Below are 23,161 nucleotides of genomic sequence, written 5' to 3'. Positions count from 1 at the left end.
TGCTCTACAGAAAGGAACAGTTAATGATTTCTTGTTTGATCAATCTTGTATGTCTCTATTTGTTTTGCTGAGAAGCAACTTTGAAGATATCAGTACGTATTACAACAACCATGGTAAATTTTGTAGAACTTTGTAACTTTGTTTTGTTTATGTTGTTCTTATGCTATTTTTAAATGGATGTCTGTCTGCTAATATGTTTTCCTTCTTTTATTTTTTAAGATTAATAAAAGAAGAAAATCAGTAGCATTCCTGTACACAAATACCAAACTCACTGCAAAAAATTAGGGAAACCACACCCTATACAATAGCATCCAAAAAAACGAGAAATACTTAGCAACCAATCTAACAAAGAAAGTAAAAGGTCTATATATTGAAAACTATAGTACCCTGGAAAAGGAGATCAAAGAGAATATCAGGAAATGGAAAGATATGCTATGTTCATGGATTAGAGAACCAATATAGTGAAAATGGCCATACTCTCAAAATTGCTATCCAGATTTAACGTAATCCTAATCAAAATACAATTAGAATACCTCATAGATCTAGAGAAATCATTCCTAAAATTCATTTGGAAACAGAACAGACCTAGAGTAGCAAAGGCAACTCTGGGAAACGAAGGCAAGGAAGGAGACATCACAATCCCTGACTTGAAATTATACTACAAAGCTACTGTGAGAAAATCAGCACTGTACTGGCAGAAAAACAGACCTGAGGATCACTGGAACAGATTAGAAGATGCAGACACAACTACAAACACATTCAGCCATGTTATCTTTCACAAACGGGCCAAAAATGTTTACTGGAGGAAACACAGCCTCTTTATTAAATGGAGAGGTAAAAGCTGGCTCTCTACATGCTGAAGATGAAAACTAGACCCATGTCTGTCACCATGCACTAAACTAAAGTAAAAATGGATCAAAGATCTAAATAGTAAAACAGAAACACTAAATTTACTGGAAGAGAATGTAGGTAAAAATCTTGAAGACATAGGTATAGGCTGACTCTTCATAAATGAACCCCAAACTGCACAGGAAATACTTCAAATAAACAACAACTTGGATATCATCTCATTAAAAAGCTTTTGCACATCAAAGGAAATCACCAACAGAGGGAAAAGACAATTCACAGAGTGGAAAAAAATTTTAGCCAAATTGTCCCTCAGGCAAAGGACTTCTATCTAGTACATAAAAGAATTGAAAAAACTCAGAACCCCCAAATTCAAAGACCCAATCCAAAAATGGGCATCTGAGATGAATACACACTTCTCACATCAAGAAATACAAATGGCAAATAAATATATGAAAAAATGTTCAAATCATTGGTCATTGGAGAGATGCAAATTAAAACAACACTGAGATTCCATTTCACTCCAGAAAAATGACTATCATCAAGAAATCAACAAATAGCAAATGCTGGAGGGGCTATGGGGAAAAAGGAACCCTTTTCCACTGTTGGTGGGAGTGCAGACTGGTGCAACCACTGGAAATCAGTGTGGAAATTCCTCAAAAAGCTGGGATTATACGTCCCATTCAACCCAGCTATTCCCCTTCTGGGTATCTTCCCAGATTTAAAAACATCATACCATAGCAAAACATGTGCCCCGATGTTTATAGCAGCACAACTTAGTATTATAGCAGCACAATTTAGTATTATTTTGTAATACTAAATCTTGGAAACAACCCAAATGCCCATCAACTGATGAACAGATAAAATATGTGGTCTCTTTATTCAATAGAGTACTACTTAGACATAAAGAAGGATAAACTGGAGTCTTCTATAGGTTACTGGATGCAATTTGAGACAATACTCATAAGTGAAATAAATCAGACACACGTGTAAACATTGTATTGTTTCCATGGTATAAAATATTGAAAGAGTAAATAAGTCTAAAATGTAGAATACATATTGTGAAATGGGAAGAAATTGTTTAAAAGTAAAAAGGAACTAGGATGGGGTTAAAGGGAAAGAAAGGAATGGAAAAGGGAGAAAAATCCAAGTTAGCTATACTATTCGTGTCTCTTAGTTCATTGAAAAGGAAGGTTTGTGCTAATATTGATTGGAGAATCTTTTATGCTCATATCTTTCACCGAGTAGTTACTTTGAAAATGACAGTATGCAATGTGTTTACTATTGTTATTCTCCTAATATTTTGTTATGAAATTCTGTTTTACCTTTTATCCATGAAAAACTAGTCACACAATTTTAAAAATATATTTAAAAGATTCAAGTATGTTCCCTGAACTATTTAAATTAGAAAACAAAAAACGATCTCTAAATCATTCCCCAATTATTTGGAAATTAAAACAATATACTCCTAAATAATTCATGAAGCAATCAAAAGGAAACCAGAAATTATGATGTATAAAAATTAAATGTATCAATAGTTGTAGGGTACAGCTATGGCTGTACTCAGGAGGAAATTTATACTTGTAAATTACTATCAGAAAAATCTTATGAGAAAAATCTGTTTCCTTTTTGTGAAACTTGAAATAAAAGAGCAAATTAATTCCAAATTAATCAGTAGAATATTAATAATAAAAATCAAGTAGAAATCAATGAAAACAAAAATTGAGAAAACTCAATACAACCAAATATTTTTTATTTGAGAAGATTGATGAATCTGATAAAACTGTAGTCATACTGATTAAGGGAAAAATGAAATGAAATATAAATTATTAATACTAGGACAAAGGGATGTGATATCAATAGAGTATCTATAAATATTAAAAGTTTGATAGAGAAATATGAATAGCTATGTTTAATTGAAATGGACAAATTTCTTAAAAGAAATAAGCTACTAAAGTTTATTCTGGAATAAACAGATATTCTCAATGGCCATACTGCCATCCAATTGAATTTGTGGTTTTTTTTTTGTTTGTTTGTTTTTCCAGTACCGGGAATCGAACTCACGACCTTGCGCTTGCCAGGCAGGCGCTGTGCCACTGAGCTAAATCCCCAGCCCCCATCCAATTGAATTTGAATGTGACCAATTTTCTCCCAAAGAAAACTCTGAGTTGTTTTCACTGCTGAAATATACCAAACATTAATGGAAGAAAGAACACATCAGAAAAATATCCAGAATATCAGGAAAAGCGAATATATCACAACTCATCCCACATAGTTAGAATTATGTTTTTTTTCAGTATTGGGGATGGAACCCAGAGACTACTGCAAGCTAGGCAAATGCTCTACACTGAGCTACACCCCTAGACGCTTGCATGGTGTTAATATCCAAACCAGACAAAGGCAACCAAAGAAAATCAAAATCAAAATCCACTATGAGCACAGATAGAACATTTTAACAGAATTTTATCAAATCAAATTTAACAGTGTGTTACAGTTGATACATTGTGTCAACCTGAGGATTCTAGAAGCTTAACTAAGTAACTCAGCAGTTCTACATCCTGGGGTGAAAAGGACATGCCCTTACACCTCTGAGATGTTGTTCGTTGTGTCAACTTGAAAAGTTTAAAAGCTAAACTAAGTGATTCAGCAGGGGGCCAAGGTCCTTACTTTGTAAACATCCTCTGCTTGTGGAAGAGGAGGGCACAGAGACAGTGTGGGCCTGGGTCTATAGCCAATATGCAATATAAGAGAGGTAAAGAGGCTTGCTCCCTCCCATTTTGCTCTTGCTGCTTCTGCTATCTTGTGCCACCTTGAAGTGTTGTTGCTCCTATGCCATGCCATCCTGCTCTGGAGCAAGGTGATTATGGACTGAAACCTCCACCAACTGTGAGCTAAATAAACCTTTCCCCTCTTCATTTTGGGTGTCAGGTATTTTTTCTTAGCAATGAGAGAAAAGTAACCAAGATACAGTGTATAAAAAGGGTAATAATATATTATGAACAAGGAAGGTTTATCCTTGAAATGCAAGTTTGCCTTAGCATTAAAAATTTAATGTAATTCACTATATTAACAAGCTAAAAGAGAAAAATGAGAAGATTGCATCAATAACGACAAAAAGGTAGGCTGACGAGCCCCAGGTTTAAAATGCGAAACTGTCAATGAACATCCTAGACCGCCAGAGCAAGGAGGCATTTTTAAACATAGGTTTAACAAAACATAGCCAGGTTTGACAAAACATACCCAATAATCAGGAAATGGTTTGCTTCCACTATGTGAGTATTGTGCACTTAATATACATTGTCACCAGCTAAAGCTTGATATCCTAGTTATGGCATCCTTGTCCTAACAGGGATCCTTCCCACTGGCACTTAATAACTTTATCCATGTTTCTGCTCTCTTCTTTCTGGCAGGGGAGGAAAAGAAGTGTAGGGAAGCAAGAAGGTAATCTGCATAATTCTGCTATTTCTATCAAGAATAAAATCTATTATATAATTCATGCCAAATTAGCCTTTGTTAATATATTTATTCATCCTCATAGTTCATGAAAACTTAATAGTTATAGATATTACATTTTAAGGGTTTGTATAGTTTAAAGGAAGATTAGAAGAAACACAAATGCAAATTTACATTCAGAAAACCTGGGTGAAGTTCTAGTATCTGTCACTTACTGGCTGTGTGAACTTGAGCAGGCCTCCTAACCTCCATGAGACTCACCCTGATCTATAAAGTGGAAACAATAATTCTGGCCATTTATTTCTCATGTCATTCTTTTCAAGTATCAACGAACCCAGTAAATATAAAAGTGACTTATAAGCTGCCATCCAAATTCATTTATTCCACAGACAATACCTATAAGAGCTGCAAAAGACATTGAGTGGTTCCTCTATGCCCGGTAAGGGGCCAAGCTCTTTATATATTATCTCTTTTAATGGTAACGATGATGCTAATAATGGCAAAAGTGGACACTTATTAAACATCACTGTGTACTCTAGCCCTAGATATTAGGCATACAGTAACAGTAATTTATATCAAAGGTGACACTGAGTGATGGTCCTAGGAGGTAAATAGTGTATATGTAGGAAAAGCCACTAACTCTGCTCTGGTCAAAAAATGTTTCACAAGGGGAGAGATTAATCAATTGGCACTAAACTAGTTAGATAAGAGAGCATGATGTTCTACTATACAATAAAGTGACTATACACAGCACTAATGTCATGTACATTTAAAGAAATTTGGAAGGATTTTGAAGGTTTTCACCATAAATAATAAATTTTGAGAAAACAGATACATGGAACCTGATATAAACATTATACAGCGTACACATGTATGGAAATACCACATGGTATCCCTAAATATGTGCAATTATGTCTTCATTTATCCAATAAAAAGCTAAGTTTTCATAATTCCCAAAAAAGAGAAAACTATTTTACAGACAGGTATCATTTAAAGTGAGTCATTATGAATAAATAGGAGGTACGTTACATAAGGGCATTCCAGGAAAAGGAAATGAGTGCTAAAACACTGGTTTGTGAGAAAACATTAATATTTGAGAGAGAGTGAAAAATCATAAGTCATTTTTTAAGGAGCTTTCTATGACTCTACCCTACTAGCTCTGCTAAGATAACAATGCAGGAAACGTTATATAGTTGAACAGATAAAGGATTCAAAATTGGCAGGTTAGGTATGGCAGAAAAATGAGGGACCATAAAACTGAAGGTGTTCAGAGAAAATACTTGCAAACTATGTATCAGATAGGTGATTCACACCTAGAATACATATAAGAATTCTTACTACTAAATATTAAAACAAATATTCAACTGAAAAATGGGCAAATGATCTTAACAGATACATCTCCAAAAATGACATGACTGTAACACAAATGAAAAGATGTTCAGCATTATTGCCATCAGGGAAATTCAAGTCAAAACCACAAGTACCATTTCACAACTATAAAGATACCAACAATAAAATAAGAAATATAAGTGCTGGTGAGTATGTTAAGAAATTGGAAGCTATACTGCCAGTGTAGATATAAAATGGTACAACCACTTTGGAAAACACTTTGGCATTTCTTCAAAAGATTAAACATCCAATTACCATAGGACCAAGTAGTTTTACTTCTAAGTATATACTAAAGCAAAACAAAAAGATGTCCAGACAGACATTTGTTCACAAGTAACTACAGAAACATTATTCATAAGGCAAAATGGGAAAAACTCAAATGTCCATCAATGGATTCTTGATGAACAAAATGTGGTACATCCATACAATGGAATAATACTTGGCCACAGAAAGGAAGGCAGCATGTTGCATACAACAACATGGATGAGACATACAAACATTTTGCTAACTTAAAAAATGTCATTCACAGAAGACCACATTTTGTAATTCCATTTATAAGAAATGTTAAGACTACACATATCTACAGAAAAAAAAGTAGATTAATGGCTGCCTAGGATTAAGGGCAGATGGAGAGTGACTGCTACCAAATACTATCAGATAAGGATTTCTTTTTTATTCTTTGTTTTTTATTTATTTATTTATTTGTTTGTTTGTTTATTTGTTTATTGTGGCAGGGTTGAGGTTAAAGCTAAGGCCTTGCACATGACAGGCAAGCACTCTGCTAGTGAGTTAGACTCCCAGCCTCAAATACCTTTCTTTTTGAGGTAATAATAATGTTCTACATTTGGTGACAGTTCCACAAACCCATAAATACACTAAAAACCAGTGAGTCACACACTCAAATGGGTGAATTATGTGGTATGTGAATTATAGATCAACAAAATCCTTATTTTACAAACTGAAGGTGCTAGAAAAGGTATGATTAAATGAAGCGTGATAGGATTGGGTAGTAAAAGAAAGATAGTGCCAACCTGAGATAGTAAGGAGAAGGCAAAGAATGGAAGGCATCCATGTGAAGTAACCACAGATGCAGCAGTAGTCCAGGAGTGAGGAAAATGAAATTATCCTTGATTTTAGTACTCACTACCTAAGTGAACCCTGGTTAATCTTTACTTTAGCAAAAGTAATTTGCTCTATTAACTCCATCATGGTTTATCCTGGGATTTGTTCAAGGTTCTAGGAATCCAAGTTAATTAGGTATCAAATGTCTTCCTAGATACTTTGTTTGAGAGCCTAGTTTGCTAAGTCTTATTTAGTGGAAATGATTTATCCACTAAAGCTATTCATGACAACAGTCTGGATATCTTCTTAAGCGTACCCATGACTTATGATCAGCTCCTCTTTTTCTCACACCTTCTTTGTTTATGTTGGATGAAAGGAAAAAACATGGATATTTATCATACACTTACTTTGCCATAAATTGCAACATTTAATCTTCCTATCTTTTACCAATTTACAAATAAGGAAGCTGATCCAAGCAAGATAGGTGACTTTCCCAAAGAACTAGACAGTAGTATAGTTAGAACTTCAGTTTGGATTGAATGCCATGTCATTCTCACTACAGTTAGGGAGTGAGTGATCTTGCAGTGTGCAACTTCTTGGAACAGTTGCTCCCCATGAATCTGTGCCCCTGACAGTACTTTCAATGTCTTTTGTGGCTGGAGTTTGTGTTATTTCTAATTTCAGAACAATGATCACGTTTACACCTCAGTCACTTCCCTGGCTTATTTCCTGGACAACCACATACCTAAGATTAGATACAAAGAGTCCTTGTTAGTGGTTGGCCTTAAAAATATCAATTTGTGAGAATATTATTTTAATAAACTTTTAAATAGAAAATACAGAGATTTTCAACAGCAATATAGAGTGGTGGCTCTCTACCTCTACAGAAAACATTATAATAAGAAAAAATTTCTGGGTACAGTGGTATAGGCCTGGAATCTCAGCACCCATGAGGCTGAGGTAGGAGAATCGCAGGAAGTTTGAGGCCAGCCTAGGCTGTGTGAGTTCAAAGTCAGCCTGAAATATATAGCAAGATACTGTCTCTGAAAATCAAAATAATAAGAACAACAACAGAAATCACTTGCAGAAAGAGCATATTCAAGTAATAAACATGTTTAGGTTAATTTCAAATAGTGTGTATATGTGTGCGTGTTGCCAGCAATGAAACCCAGGGCCTCAGACATGCTACACAAGCACTCTCCCACTGAACTAAAACTCCAGTCCTTTTTATCTTTATTCTGAGACAGGGCATTGATAAATTATCTAGGTTTCCTCAAGCTTTCAATCATCCTACCTCAGCCTCCCACATAGCTAGGATTGCAGGTGTGTATGACTGTGCCTGGCTCACCTCACCATTTTCACCACCAGCCTGCACCAATGAGGTAAAATATGACAAATATGACAAAGTAAGGTAGTGCCAAAATACAGCTACACTTTGGTTGACCTTTCTGTTTTTTAAATTATATAGGTTACATAGAAAAGGATTTCCATTGTAAAAAAATTAAACAGCACAGGATTATACACAGCAAAAATAACATCATCCTCTCCCCTAATATTTCTAGACCTTCACTAGTCACCACTTTCATTTGTATGCATATATTACATAATTTTTTGAAGATACATAGGATTCTGCAATACATTTGCCCTATTATGTTTGCTTGTTTGTTTGTTTGTTTGTTTGCTTGAGACAGGGTCTTACTATGTAGTTCAAGCTGGTTCTAAACTCACTATGTAGCCCAGGCTGCTCTTGAACTTGCAGCAATCCTCTTGCCTCAGCCTCCTGGGTGCTGCGATTACACGTGTCTGCCACCATGCCTGGCAATTTATTATTTTTAAAAATACCTCTATTGTGATATATTTCACCGTATTATAAAATGCACCCATTTAAAGTGCACAAAATAAATGGTTTCAGCATATTTACATATATGGTCAATCATTTCCACAGTGAAACTTGGAAATTTTTCATTACCTCAAAAAGAAACCCTGTGCTCTTTGGCTGTAACACTCACATTCTCTCAATTTCCCCAACCATAAGCAAACACCAGTCTACCGTGTGTTTCTATAGGTTTTCCTATTCTGGGTATTTGATATAAAGAGAATCATAGAAATTGTAGAATTTTGTGAATAGTCTCTCATACGTGTATCATGCATCATACCTCATTTTTAATATACAGTTGAATCACGTTCCATTGTATGGATGCACATCACTTCTCACATAACTTATTTTTATTTATCCTCTTATATTTTTCTCTTCAATACCTACAGATATATCTCATTTTTTAGTGAATACACAGTCTTGTATACTTTTGATGCAACATAATTCATGTAATTTTCTTTACTGATGAATATTTAAGCATTTCCAATGTTTCCCCATTGCAAAAATAATTTATAACCTACAAAATACAGAGAAAAAAGGCCTATCTCTGTTGGTGGAAGAAGGTGCTTGCCTCTAAATTAGTAGTATGAAGTATAGTAGGCCTTCTCTGGGTGCTGTAGCTTCTTTATCTATGAATCCAACCATCCTCAGATGTAAAATGTAATTGAGCCTACTTTAATTTCCTCTGTAATTAACAGGTACAAACTTGGTACTTGTCATTATTCCCTAACCAATACAGTGTAAGAACTATTTATGTAGCACTTATGTTGCACTAGCTATATAAGTAATCTAGAGAATTAAAGTATGCAAAATATGCATAGGTCACATGCAAATACTATGCTGTTTTGTGTAAGGCATTCGAGTATCTGCAGATTTTGGTATCTATGAGGAATCCTGGAATGGATCCCCTGTGGATGTTGAAAAATCACTGTGTGTTTCCTAGATATGAAGCATCACTTAGGAATTTGTTACAAATGCAAATTCCTGTGCACTATCACAGGACATTTGATTCACAAACTCTGAGTTGGGGCTCAGGTTTCTTTTGGCTTCTTCTGTTTTTATTTTCTGAGACAAGGTTTTGCTACATAGTTAAGGCTTGCCTTGAACTCACTGTGTAGCGCAGACTGGTCTTGGTCTCGTGTTGATCCTCCTGCCTCAGCCTCCCAAGTGCCAGGACTCACTGTTTGAACAAGCTCTACTTGTGATTCTGGCATGCACTGAAACTTGATGATTACTGCCATAAATGTCTCACTGTACTACAATAGCTACCATCATTTGGTTTACAGTTTAAAACTCAGCAGGACTACAATAATTGATGTGGACATGTGGTTTTGGGTATACATAGGACATATGTATAGTGGAGATAAGGCTGTCTTTTATTTTTTCTATTACTTAAAATTTTTATTTAGCAAGAGTGTATTAATATACCAAACAATTCTTAATCTCATGGTTCTCTATCTGGTTGACCCATTTTTCTCCCCCCCATTCCCTTGCAAACTAATATGTACACCATTTATACAGCACATTTTTGTTGAGGATATTCACAGGTCAATGAAACCAGTTCCCCCTAGAAATTGGGGTATTAAGAAATGGGGTTTCACTGGGTTCATAGAAGGAAATATAGAGATGTCCTAGTTAAGTCTCACATTTTGGAGATGAGGAAAACAGAACCCAAAGAAATCCCAATCAAAATCACATCAAAATTACTAAGGTCATACATCAAATATAAGCTTCATTTATCACTATACTATATACTATTCTATTTTAATGGTTGTTGACCACTGAAATGCATGAGCTCCATCTGGGGAGATTCCATTTAAAGATATATTTAGAAAGATCTTCTCTTATCTTATTAAACAAGGAAGACTAATATAATTTAACTATATCTAAAGGCATTTATGAAATCTAGTATTACACTGTCCTCTAATCCAGAAATAGCCACAGTGGTCCAATGAATGTCCACAATAGTCAGAAGTACTTGGGGTGTTAGTTCCTATGCTAAGTAGCTCCAGAATGCTATGTTTTGCATTCTTTGGCTTTCCGTCCCCTACTTTCATATTAGTTATAATTTCTTACCACTATCAATTTGCATTTAGCAGTATTCCTCCTAGCTTCACACTTACTATTACCAATGTGAGTTGAGCAAATAAATACATTTGATCTTTAGAAATGAATAAATATGATGTTTAGAGCTGTGATAAAGATGAAAGAATAGGTTGTGAGTGAGGAACTAGAAGGCTTGTGTGAGAACCTTGTGATATTTACTTGGGCTGCCATGTAGTGGACAGCCAATGTTGTAAGACAGGATCTTTTTTTAGAAAGTGACATGCTAGAAGGATGTCCTCCATAGAAACAAAATAAGGAATTGTGGGAATTTTTTAACCTCAGGTAGGTATGCATTCCTCCATCAGAATTTCTCCTCTGGGGAGTTTTTGGTTTTGTTTTACTAAGTAATAAACTTTATTTGTTAGAACAGTTCTACGTTAAGAGCAAAATTGAGCAGAAAATACAGATTTATCGTACATGCATTTCCCTGTCCCTAGACACACACATCCTCCCCTACTATGAACATTCTAGATCACAAAAATCCAGGCTGATATTTTAAGGTAATAAAGCACACTTTAGATTACCTGTAACACGACAGAACTGTGGGTATTGCTGGTAAAGATGCGTGTGGTTCCTGCCTTGGAAGACTGCAAATGGGAAGAGAGGCCCATTTCGCTGCTTCCAAGGGACAATTTCATATGTTGGTCTTCCTCTTCCACAAGAGATCTGAAAGTTTTTTAAAATCAGAAGGAAAGGCAAATTAAAACCTGTATAACTCACAATAATGTGATTATTTAGAAAAATAATCACTACTGCCAATCATCTGACGATGGAATGTGCTGGTTTGTTTTACTGTATTTTAGGCTCATGTCACTCCATATTACAGAAGAAATATATATTTGTAAAATGCTTTCAAAGGACAACAAATAAAGAGCTGAGAAATGAACTTAAAAGACAGTTTGAAACAATAATTATAAGGCGCTTTTATTGTCACAGTACTTTTGGCATTTTACTGTTCAGGTATCAATTAAATTTAATTTGAAACATTTAATTTTAGAAAGATAAAGCTAATGGCTATCATTTATTAAATAGTCACTATGCCAATAATTTTAGACATGTTAGCTCATTTCACTCCTAAAACAATGAGATGCAATAAGTAACTATTTTGATCTCCTTTTTACTAGGGGTAGGGATAACAAGCAAAAGTGTGGTCAAGAATAACTTACTTAGGATCGCAGCACTAGTAAAGTGGGTGGGTCAGGACGTGAATCTAGGTTTACTCTGACTCCAACGCCAAAGTCCTCATTAATAAAAGTCAAAGATTAAGTGTGATATACTAGCACATTACTTCCTCTTCTGGCATTATTAATAACTTTAATCAGCCAGTTGAACACAATTTTACACATGAAATAATTTCTTTTTCTACCAGTATCTTTCACTTATTTTGTGATTATTTAGATGAATAATACATATAATATATAATAATATATATATAATATATAATAACATATAATAATATATAATATATAACCTAATAACATTTTCATGTTTTCAAGGAAATGAATAATAAATAAATACAGGATATCTCCATATGTAATATAACAATAATTTCTTCAGGGGCCATAAAAAGGGTTAGTGAGCCTGTAGTCAGTCACGTAGCCACCTAGAGAATGTGACAATATATTTGATAGTTAAAGGGCCTCTGTTAGGTTCCACTAAAAACTGGCCAAAATCAAATGACCTTTCATTATTATACTGAAGAAATTTGTGTTTCTTTGGTCTACATAGCTAAAATTCTTTCTGGATGATTTGCCTAACATCAGAGAGGCTATGGCTTTGAATCAGGTTTATGCATTCATAATATAGATTGTTAAAATGGCCCTTAGGGGGAAAAGAAGGAATGAATTTCAGTATACCTCATTTGTCCTATTTACCTGTAGTTTCCTAAATTTTCATTTAGGCACTATTCTAACTGGACTGTTCAATACCATAAATGTTTCATATTTTTTCCTGATAATGCCTATAACCTGAGATCTTCAGTTTATAAAAGAAGAGTTTTAAGGCTATACCATACTTTATGTAAAGATCCTCCTTTTTGAATTCTGGCACCAACCAAATGGTTTTAAATCCTGCAATAATTAGCAAAAATTCTGGCCTCAGGGATGACATCAATTCTTCATAATGATATTAGAGCTATAGTATGACCAAAAATGAATTAATAACATATAACCATGTTTTATTCAACTCTCATGGATATTTAATAAAGCATAATTTAAACAGGATTTTAAAAGCATAAAAGAAATATAACCTTCCACTGGAGTTTCAGAAACACCTTTAAAAAGAATTAAACTATATATATGAATATAGCATACACATACTCACATACACTTCTTAGTAGCTTTTGTGGGCAGACATTTAAAATTACTGAATTGATTGGAAAAGTCAGAAATAGATTGATGGTGAGTGGCGTATTCCTCACCAGAAAATTTTATTCATCCAGAATTATTTTAATAGAACATTCAAGCAGACTGCTTTATTAGTTTCTGCAGTCACTACACAGAGCCTGGCAGGAGAGGCCTAATACATATCCTGAATGAATAGAGAATCGTATTTCTGTGGATCATTCTAAAGACATTTCTTTATTACACAGTGCTTAAATGACCATCAATTATCATTTTTTAATAAAAATGCAGATAGGGCTGGGGATTTAGCTCAGTGGCATAAGCGCCTGCCTGGCAAGCGCAAGGTCGTGAGTTCGATCCCCGGTACCAAAAAAAAAAAAAAGAAGATGTAAAAAAGGAAAGGAAAGCTGAAACTACATTGTCCTTATGACATAGCCTGGAAAATGCTTTTTAAAATAAACTGTAGATAACAGCATGTTTACTTGTCACTTGTCTTTGCTCTTAAAATTGAGGAGTAGCATGTGAAAACGCAGCCTTTCTTCGCAATATAATATGGCTGGCTTTCTAATTAATTACTTCAAAAGCTGAAGAAGCCTTCACTAAAATCATCTTCTTCGTGACTTTTTGTCAGTATCTCTTGACTTTTTAACATTCAAAACACTCTCCATTATTTCTGCATCAGTAACAGTACATGGCATGTCAACCTTCTTAGCAGATTCAATATTCCTTTCTATCTCCTTTGCATTAAGGTTACTGACTGAATGTAAAGAGCATTGTTCTTCAACACTGAAAGGAAATGACATCTCTCTGCACACCCCAGGCCACAATTATATCAGGCTATGCTTAAAGGAATGCTTATCTGAGCAATTCTAGGAACAGAAACTTTTCTAAAAATCTTATCTTCAAGTCATAGTTAAAAGCAATATAATATATGCCAGTGGTTTGCAAAGGGGAAAAGAGGAGTGGAAAGCATTTTGCCACCCATCCCCCACACATTTGGCAGTATCTGCAGATATTTTTCACTGCAGCAACTTGGGGAGAGGGATACAATTACCATTATCTCTTGGGATGCTACTAAACAGCCTATAACATGCAGGACAGTACTGTATGTCAAAGACGATCTCAAGCAAAAATGTCAAGAGTGTCAAGGTGGAGAAATCTTGATAGAGGAAGATGATTGACTTCTTGAAGTGTTCCTCAAGCAATTTCATGTTTTAAACAATTTCCTAATCCTCTAGTTGACTCTATGAAGTGATGTTAGTAGTCCAATAACACAATATGATTATTAATTAGCACTAACTGTTCCACCTTGGCTCTCCTCAGACCCTCATAAATTTGAAAAAGGATTTACAGTGGATGTAGATAATAGGTTCAAGGTTTATAAGATAATTGTATAGTAAAGCTTTTGCTTTATATAAGCTCATGTATAAACAATGACTTCTTAATTCTGCTTAAAACAAATACTATCTGGATTCACATTTATATACTGAGTTAGAATCTGGTGAAACTTGTCCAAATAGTCACATATCATTAGTGATACAAAATTATTCAGGAAAGAGACTATGGTCATCAATTTTCTTTCTACAAATTAAATATATCTTTTTCCTACATATTATACTGTACATACTGCTGTCAACCCACCCCTGCCCATTAACACATCTTGTGTTCCAAACAATAACCAACCACATAGCACAAACACAATCTTTCACAAAGTGTCCATGAGTCAGCCAACTGGGCTTCCTCAAAGAAAAGAATGACGTTTTAGAAAAGCATCAGATTAGAGAGAAAAGCACGGTGATCATTTTACTGAAAGCACTGCAAATGTGGTCAAACTAAACATACACAGACTATGGTATTTTTTTGCACTGATGTTTCAAGACAAAGAGAAAAAAGATAAAAGGATCTGTCATATGTTAAAAAAGTGATGTCAACATTATAAACTTGCCTCCAAATTTCCATTTTTAAACAATTACCCTAAGGAAAACCTATGTAAATGATATGAGCAAATAATTCACAAAGAAGGAAGTACAAGTGGTTAACAGCTATAAAATTGTTCAACCTCATCATTATTCTAGAATATGTAAATTAAAACAAAGATTCTATCTTTAAACTATAAAATTATTGAAACTACAGTAGAAGACACATTCTCTAAATTGCTAGTGCAGATATGTATCAAGTCCCTACTGTCTGTACATGAAATGGTTCATCCAAATGGATATTTGGAATGAAAATGTAAAAATTGCTAAGTGGCTAAATCTGTTTTTCTTCTTATAATGAACATCCTGACAATGAAGGACTATGTATAGCATCTATTTCCTGGCAGGTGGGTGACAGCAAGAATGTTCCAGCAATGTGGTTCAAATTTGTTTGCTGCAAAGAATAGTTATGTAGAAGTTTAAATTGGTAGAGGCTCTATAACGAACAATTTGTTTTCATAATTTACTATAGGAAATGTTCCTTGGTATGCTACACTGGGAGGGAGGAGCACTTACTAATTACATTATTTGAGTCCAGAACTACTCCCAACGCTCCTCCGTCTTTCTGCCAAAAATTTCCCCCATATCCACTGAACTCAGTACTTTTGTGTTTAAAAATGAGGTGTCATCTTGGTATATTATGAGATACACATTTCATTTTCTTTGGTTCTACAGCCGCAAACCTCATACAATACAGAAAGTCAGGAGAAGTCAAATTTCACTGCCCTGGAAAAGGAAATATTTTAGTGCTCCTTGAAATTATTAGCATGAAAATATAACAAAATACATGAGTCTTCTTGGAAGAGGGGTTATGTATGCTAATTCACCCACTGGCATAGTAACTTTTTGGTCACACCAAATAAACATCAATACATTGAATACTACTATGAATAAAACATTGCTCTTTATAATTTCCTGATTTGTTTGGTAATTTTGAGATAAAAAAGACATGGAAGAGAAGCTAAAAACATAAAAGTGTATGAACACCACCTTTACTTTTTATAGTTAGTTACTGATTAGTTTTAGAATGCTTCCTTCTTGCCCCCAGTTCCTTACAGAGGTAAAAATCTAACAATGTATCCTAAGAACACTGTTTCACTGTAACAAAAATTGTGTTCTCTTGAGTCAGTGTTAAAGTATGGTGTGAATAATTTACGTATTAAATTTACTAATATTATCATAACAAAGTTATTGCTAGTGGGTTAGTACATTAGGACAGCAAACACACAACAAAACAAGAAATTCGTGAACGGTTTAATAAAACAAAGCGTATTGGTTATTCAAGGCACTAGCTCACGCTTTCCTCCACCCATTCCGTAGGAACATAAAACACATATTTCTCACACTTACAATTTAAAAAGAAAATCAAGAAAGAGGTTTTCTTCAAAGAAGTACTCCCCTTCCATTTGTTTTTCTGCTCTGAAAAAGAGAAGTGTCTGCTAGCTGCAGCATTTGCTAAATGAAACATTTCTTGCGATAAAGTTGCATAGCAGGTGGAGAAGAAATTTTGCCACCTGTTCTCATATTCATTTAAATTTGAGTGCTAAATCTGTCAAGGTATTTTCTTCCACCCTTGAGAAATGAATTAAAACTTCAAGGTGGCAGAAGTCATTTCTCATTGGTTTTAAGATAGATTCAAAAGTATGTATACTGCATTGAATTCTAAAGGCATTAATAGGTTTTCTCAATCGCCCCAAACAAAAAATGAACAATACAAATTTGTGCATGCGTGCACACACAATCAATTTTCATTACGAAAAGTGAAGGAAAACGTTTAAAATAAAAATGAAACACCAAGTTTGCAACTCTTAAAGTTAACAGCTATAAATTCACCCTGATATTTTTCACTGAAAAAAATGACAAAAAGCCTTAAAAGTTTTAAGTATTGAATCATTTGTCACTAACTAAAATGTCTGCAGTATCATTACATGAAGATATTACAAATATTATAGCAATCTCTTAATAAGGCATGAATTAATTACTGTTTAAGAAACTACAGAGAAAGTTATTGGCTTAACAAGGCATTTGCTTAGAAGGAGTCAAGAAAGACAATGTTTTGGTTAGTTACTTGTATTTTTAATAACATAAGTACATCATTGTCTACCTGAAATGACTTCACTAGTGGAAACATTTGTCATAGACAATATTTCACCAAACAGTTGCTTTCTTTTCTGCCATACAATACTGGAGTCCACAGAGGAGGAAAAAAAATCAGGGTGACTGGATTATACTGTAAAATGATTTTCCAAAGTAAAGAAGGTATTGCATACACTTCTTACATGCATATGAATGTCACATTGAAAATAGGATCACATTAATGAATAGCTCATGTCTGTGTTAACACAGGAATGAGATCATTTACCTAGCACCTGCTGTGTACTAGGCGCTGTGCCAGGCACGTTCTAGTATGCTACTTAATCCTTATGACAATTCCATTTTAAAGATGGGGAACTGAAGCTCAGAGAGTTATGGCATCACTATGAGTCTTATAAGTATTATTTGAATCCACATCTGAACCTAGGGCCCATTTGTTCCAACTACATGAAACCTAAAATGTTAAAAATAACAGACTATTAAAACTAGAAGGGAATTCACACGTCAATTCTTAATTTATAAATACAAGGAGGAAATCAGAGTGATACATTCTGTGTAATGTAATTCTCTGGTTTAATTAATTCAGTCTAAAACTTGCTGCTTTGGCCAGGGGGAAGGAGGATGAAGAGAAGATTGCCAACAGGTACAGAATGAAGTTCAATAGGAGGAATAACTTCTAATATTCTGTAGTACAGTAGGATACTTGTGGCTAGTAGTAGAGAGAGAGGCTATTGAATGTTCCCAACACAAAGAAAGAAATGTCCAATATGACAGGCATGTCAATCCACCTAAACTGGTCGCTACACGTTGTATACGTGTATTTTGACATCACGCTGTATCACATAATTATGGACATATCAATTGTACCTATTAAAATTTTATGCATATATGTGTGTATATGTGTATGTGTGTATGTATGTATGTATTTAAGGCTGGCATAGTGGAAATGCTTGAAGTCTCACCTACTTGGGAATGTGAGGAAGGAGGATCTCTTGAGCCCAGGAGTTTGAAGTCAGCCTGGGCAACACAGTGAGACCCTGTCTCAAAAATTATAAAATAAAAATATATTTTAAAATGAAAATAAATAAAATTACCCATTTTACCATTTAATTTTCATAAAAACAATACCAGTGCTAAAATGTATCCCAACACATACAGAATAAAGAAGCAATATATCTTAGAATATAGCTCAGATCAAATTTAGGGAGAATTTTGTATTACTGACATTAACACTTACATGAACAGATTCTGAATTCTGACACTAACCATCATAATCACAGAAATAGAACTATGACACAGATGAGGGAACTGGGCTAGACAAATGGAATGACAAATGATACTCCATGAGACAACTCTAACGGAATGAAAGTTAGCTATCTAAACCCAAAGCATTTACACTGAATATCTCAATCCTGTCCTTGAAAATGTTTAAAAATAATGTTTGTTCCCTTTATTATCCTATTTCAAAGTTCAGTCTCCCTTTACCTTTGAAAATCCATGTACTGATTAAACTCCATCCAAGTCTTATGCATCATGACCAAAATATTCTTCTATTTAAAACACTTGATTTATATATTAATTTTCATTCTTCACATTTCTTGAAATATTCTGGTGAAAACAAGATAGGTGTATGGAAAGATGGGTAGAGAAGTACATGAACAGGTGGATGGGTAGATGGATGGATGGAAGAGAGACAAGCAAGGTAATAATCCACTCTATTTCCTGAAGTGCAAATAAAAGAGTAAGGAAAAGAAAGAATTGCTGAGTGTTGATTCCACACCTACTATACAAAAAAACAAACACAAAAACAAACAACAACAATAAAAATCCAGCCGGAGCTTCACTTGCCTTTCAGAAGCCATATAAGGTGAGAAAAGGCACAAGAGAGAGTGGTGATGGGAAGATGGCAATATGTAGCAGCAGGCTGGGAGAAACAGCATGTGCTCTCATCACTGTCAACAGTTCCCCTTCCCGTGCATAAGAAAGAACTGAGATTTTCCTGGCTGCACAAAAACCCTCAAGCACAATTCTCCCCTTACAACTAGCACCAGCCTGCCCATCGAGAAACCTCCCTATGTCCACAGCGGATCGCTTGGCTTCTCCTTCTCCAATCCCAAAATGACGGAACAGGAATAGGCACTCCAGTCATCTCAACACCCAGGCCAAACCTCTGCAAAGGTTTGCTTGCAGGGGATTTACGAACCAAGGTGTCATTTTATTCCCATTATCTGTAGCTCACCAATATGATATATGACTGTTGTGCTGGGGTGCATTTGAATAAAAAACTATGTTATGAGCAAAAAGATTTATATGCCTAAATATCAATTTATTGAATATTCCAACATTCAGTTTATCCAATTTTGAATTTGATTATAAAGGCAAATTCAATAAACTCAAAACCAGTTAAAAATCAATGAAAAATAATCCACATGGGAAGAAGAGAACCATTAATGAAATGGTAAAAAAAAGTGGTGAAAAACTATCTTTTTCTGAATTTCCCAGTTATATTCAACCTCACAAAATCAATAATTCAAGACCAGGTCTTGAATTAAAGGAATGTTTGTTTCTGTTTTAAAAGAAAACACACAGACACATAAAACCTAGGAGTCAGACTTACAATGGAATGCAATATTATATTCCATGTTTTTCTCTTAGTACATACACTCTTTTATTTGATTCTCAAAAACACACTACACACCACTACTATTATCCCCAATTTAGAGATAACAAAAGGGAGATTTTCATCAAATCAGCCTCAAGGTTGATAGGAAAAGCAAATGAAATAATGCATTGATATGCCTGGCATTTCATAAGCTTTATCCATTTACTAATTTGTGCTACACTGAGATATTTCTCAATAGAAAAGAATTTCTGTCCTAGATTATCTCTCCAACAATCTGGAACTTAATCCCTACATTCCACATCGTCAGCAGTACGATTCCTATCAAACCCGATATGGGTGTTTTTAGGGAGCATGGTGTTTGTAATAGTAAATGATTGAAATATATAATAAATGCATTCATTGTAGGGAATTGCTACATATACATATTGCATCTTGGTCCATTTTACTTCCCCTCCCCCTCTCCTCTATCCTACCTCCTCCAACGCCAGATCATTTTTAAGAAAAAAAATTGGCAGCTTTAAGAGTCCCACTAACTTTACATATTCAAAGACCAAAGTAAATATACTAAACCACAGCCTTGATTTTACAATAACACAACCCCTCATTGTTTCAATGACTGCATACAATTTTTTCAAATCAAATTAATAATATGTTTTTAGTATGACAACTAGCATTTTTAAGGTATGGGTGGATAATACAAAAACGTAGAAGCAGGCTCCCTAAGTACTGAGTTTTGGACTTACTCGTAGAATAGTTCTCTCAAGATCATCTCAGAAATGGAGTTTATGGAAGCAAAGATCTAAGTACCATTTTTCATATGAAACCATTAAAAATTGTTTTTGCATACCTGGCTCAGCACTTACGGGTATTTTTTCCATGAGCTTTTCTTATACGACTTGACATTATCCCTCCTTCTTGTGCTCCACATAAAGAATCATACCCATTGCCAGAATGCGAAAAAACTTACTCTCACTATCCATTCACCTGGCTATACATTCACACACTTCCAGCGTACAAATGTAGTATTTAATGCTCCTGGATTTTCCTCCTAACATGGCATCAATACACACCATTTTGCTACACTCCTAAAATATGTATTTAACTAAGATCACTTTGATGTTTTGTTCCACATCATAAAATAATTTGACAATCTAGCCACAGATAACTTTACTAATGTGAAAAAGAATTCCTCTACAAAAGAATGTAAGTCTATCCATGGTTCCTTAACTCTAAGAAAGAAGTAAGCTTGGCAAAATAGTGTTGTTCCATGAGTATATTTGATTATCTAAACTATTAAAAATTCTTAATAAAATTTGTCACGTTTTTCTGATTACAGATCATTGGGAAATTTGTTTCTTTAAAAATAAGGGTTTTTTTTTTCTTCTTTAAACACTATGACCTTTGACTTAAAGAGGGTTATGGGTTCTTAGGTAGAACTTACATCATATAAACAGATCATATCATTCTGAATAAATATGAGTATGCACCAAGCATATAAATTTCTCAGTAATTTAAAAGGATTTTGGGGGGTTATCGCGAATCGAACTCAGGACCTTGCGCTTGCCAGGCTGGTGCTGCGCCACTGAGCTATATCCCTGGCCCTTAAAAGGAATTTTCAGTAAAAAATAATTGAAGCATTTTCAGATTGTGTGTGTGTATATTTTTTGAAAAGCAATCTATGAACTGTGAAATAGTAATTAAATACTATCCTATTTTGAGATAACTGGAGAAAAGTACTCCTTTCTTTCCATGCATACAGACTTTAAACCAGTATTTCATACCCAAATTATAATTTATGAGTTTCAGATGAGAAGCAAACACAGGAGAAGAGTCACCAAGTTATGAGCATAACAGAGCATTCAGATGTTAAAACTTAAGCCCAGTTAGTTTGAAAATGCTATCTAAAATCTACTACCCTCGCCCTATCTTCGTGAATTATTGCTTGAAGTAATAGTCATTTTAAAACCTTGAAAATCCAACCATTTTATGGGTCTCAGATACTCTACCTGGAAATAAATTGAAATACATATTTATTAATGACCATTTCTGGAAGCTTGGTCAGTAAGAATAAATCTCTGGAATCTCAAATGTATCCTGATGTGGTGTAGTCAAAAGAACCATAGGTAGCATATTTTGGATTCTAAAAGACAATCGCTGTCATCCAAATATTTCAGTTATCTTTGACCACGCTTCTTGTCCATTTCCGCATGTTTATCAATTTTCAAAGATTCCTGGCTATCTCTAGAATGTTACTTTTATTGGTAGAGTACATGTTTGCAACACATGATGAATTCTAGAATGTTATTATCCTTTCTACTCTCATTACCTGTACCATAGATCTAGTCTTTGTTATTGCTTACTTGGATTTAGTTATGACTATAAACTTTATAGCTTTTATGAAGTAACTTTTTTAATACACTGTGATTGTATTTATAGCTCAGAAAAATCACTCCGTTGTTCAAAAATATTCAATGACTCTCAGCTTGCTGACTAAAAAGCAAATCCTACACTCTTGGAGTAAAGGTTTCTCATCATTTCCCTCTTTGACTAGTTGTACATTTCAGCAAATTATTCATAGCAAATATATATTTATTGATTAGACAATAAACTGTCATTCAAATGTATATTACAAGGGAACAATCATTTTGCTTTAGAGTATATTGCCTTTACATATTTACAGCTATGCCTTTTTCCTACTGCCAAAGAAGTGGAAAAAACATTTTACTTGAATAATTTAATAGAAGGAAAATTCATTTATTTTGAATCTAATATCTTCACTTTTTTGCAATTATATCAAGGACCCTTTAAGGATCAAAATTCAGAAGACAGCGAATGTGGGAGATTTTTGAGTATGATTTTTAAATTGCTTCTAACCTCTAGTTAAGTTTCTTTCTTTCCTAGTCAGCTATGCTTTTTATCAAACTAACCAAACCAAACACATTATCATTTAAATACAAGCAGGATAGCGTCAAAACATAAATTTTTATCAAATAGCTTTTGCACTTATGGTAAAGGACACATGAAAATAAATCAAATAATCCATAACTTTAAGAGTAGCTTCAATCTTAGAACAGATTATAACCTTACTTTTAAAATCAAATTGTAGTTTGTTGCACTATGATTAAAGTATTTTGGTCACTGGTACTTATCATCAACAATGCAGAGATGTTGGATTTCAAATTAGTTCTTTTCACAGAAAAGATAGCCATAACTTGTCTCTAATAAGACTGTGATATATTACTATAGAAATCAAACGAAGAAATTCAACACTACCAAGTGAAGAGATCAGCATGGGGCTAAAACTACTTTCTCTAAATTCATTCATACATCCAACATTAATTGAACTTCTGCTAAATGGTAAGCACTGCACTAAGAAACAGGAAAACAAATAGTA

At 34.3% G+C, this 23,161-nt stretch overlaps 1 protein-coding gene across 5 annotated transcripts in view; it reads right to left on the bottom strand.

The window, feature by feature from the left end:
* Klhl13 (kelch-like family member 13) overlaps window positions 1-23,161 on the bottom strand; it is a 220,484-nt gene that overhangs the window by 43,522 nt on the left and 153,801 nt on the right. For all 5 annotated transcript variants that reach the window (XM_013507708.1, XM_005410465.2, XM_005410466.2 and 2 more), the window contains one exon: window positions 11,257-11,398. In XM_013507708.1, coding sequence (XP_013363162.1) covers window positions 11,257-11,370 — 114 coding nt within the window. In that variant the 5' untranslated portion in view covers window positions 11,371-11,398. The remainder of the gene's footprint in view (window positions 1-11,256; window positions 11,399-23,161) is intronic.

This window comes from Chinchilla lanigera, unplaced genomic scaffold (genome assembly GCF_000276665.1).
Source record: "Chinchilla lanigera isolate Chin_1 unplaced genomic scaffold, ChiLan1.0 scaffold00133, whole genome shotgun sequence".
Taxonomy (NCBI): Eukaryota; Metazoa; Chordata; class Mammalia; order Rodentia; family Chinchillidae; genus Chinchilla; species Chinchilla lanigera.
The sequence above is the reverse complement of the archived record's forward strand: the minus strand, read 5'-3'. Positions and strand labels throughout refer to the sequence as shown.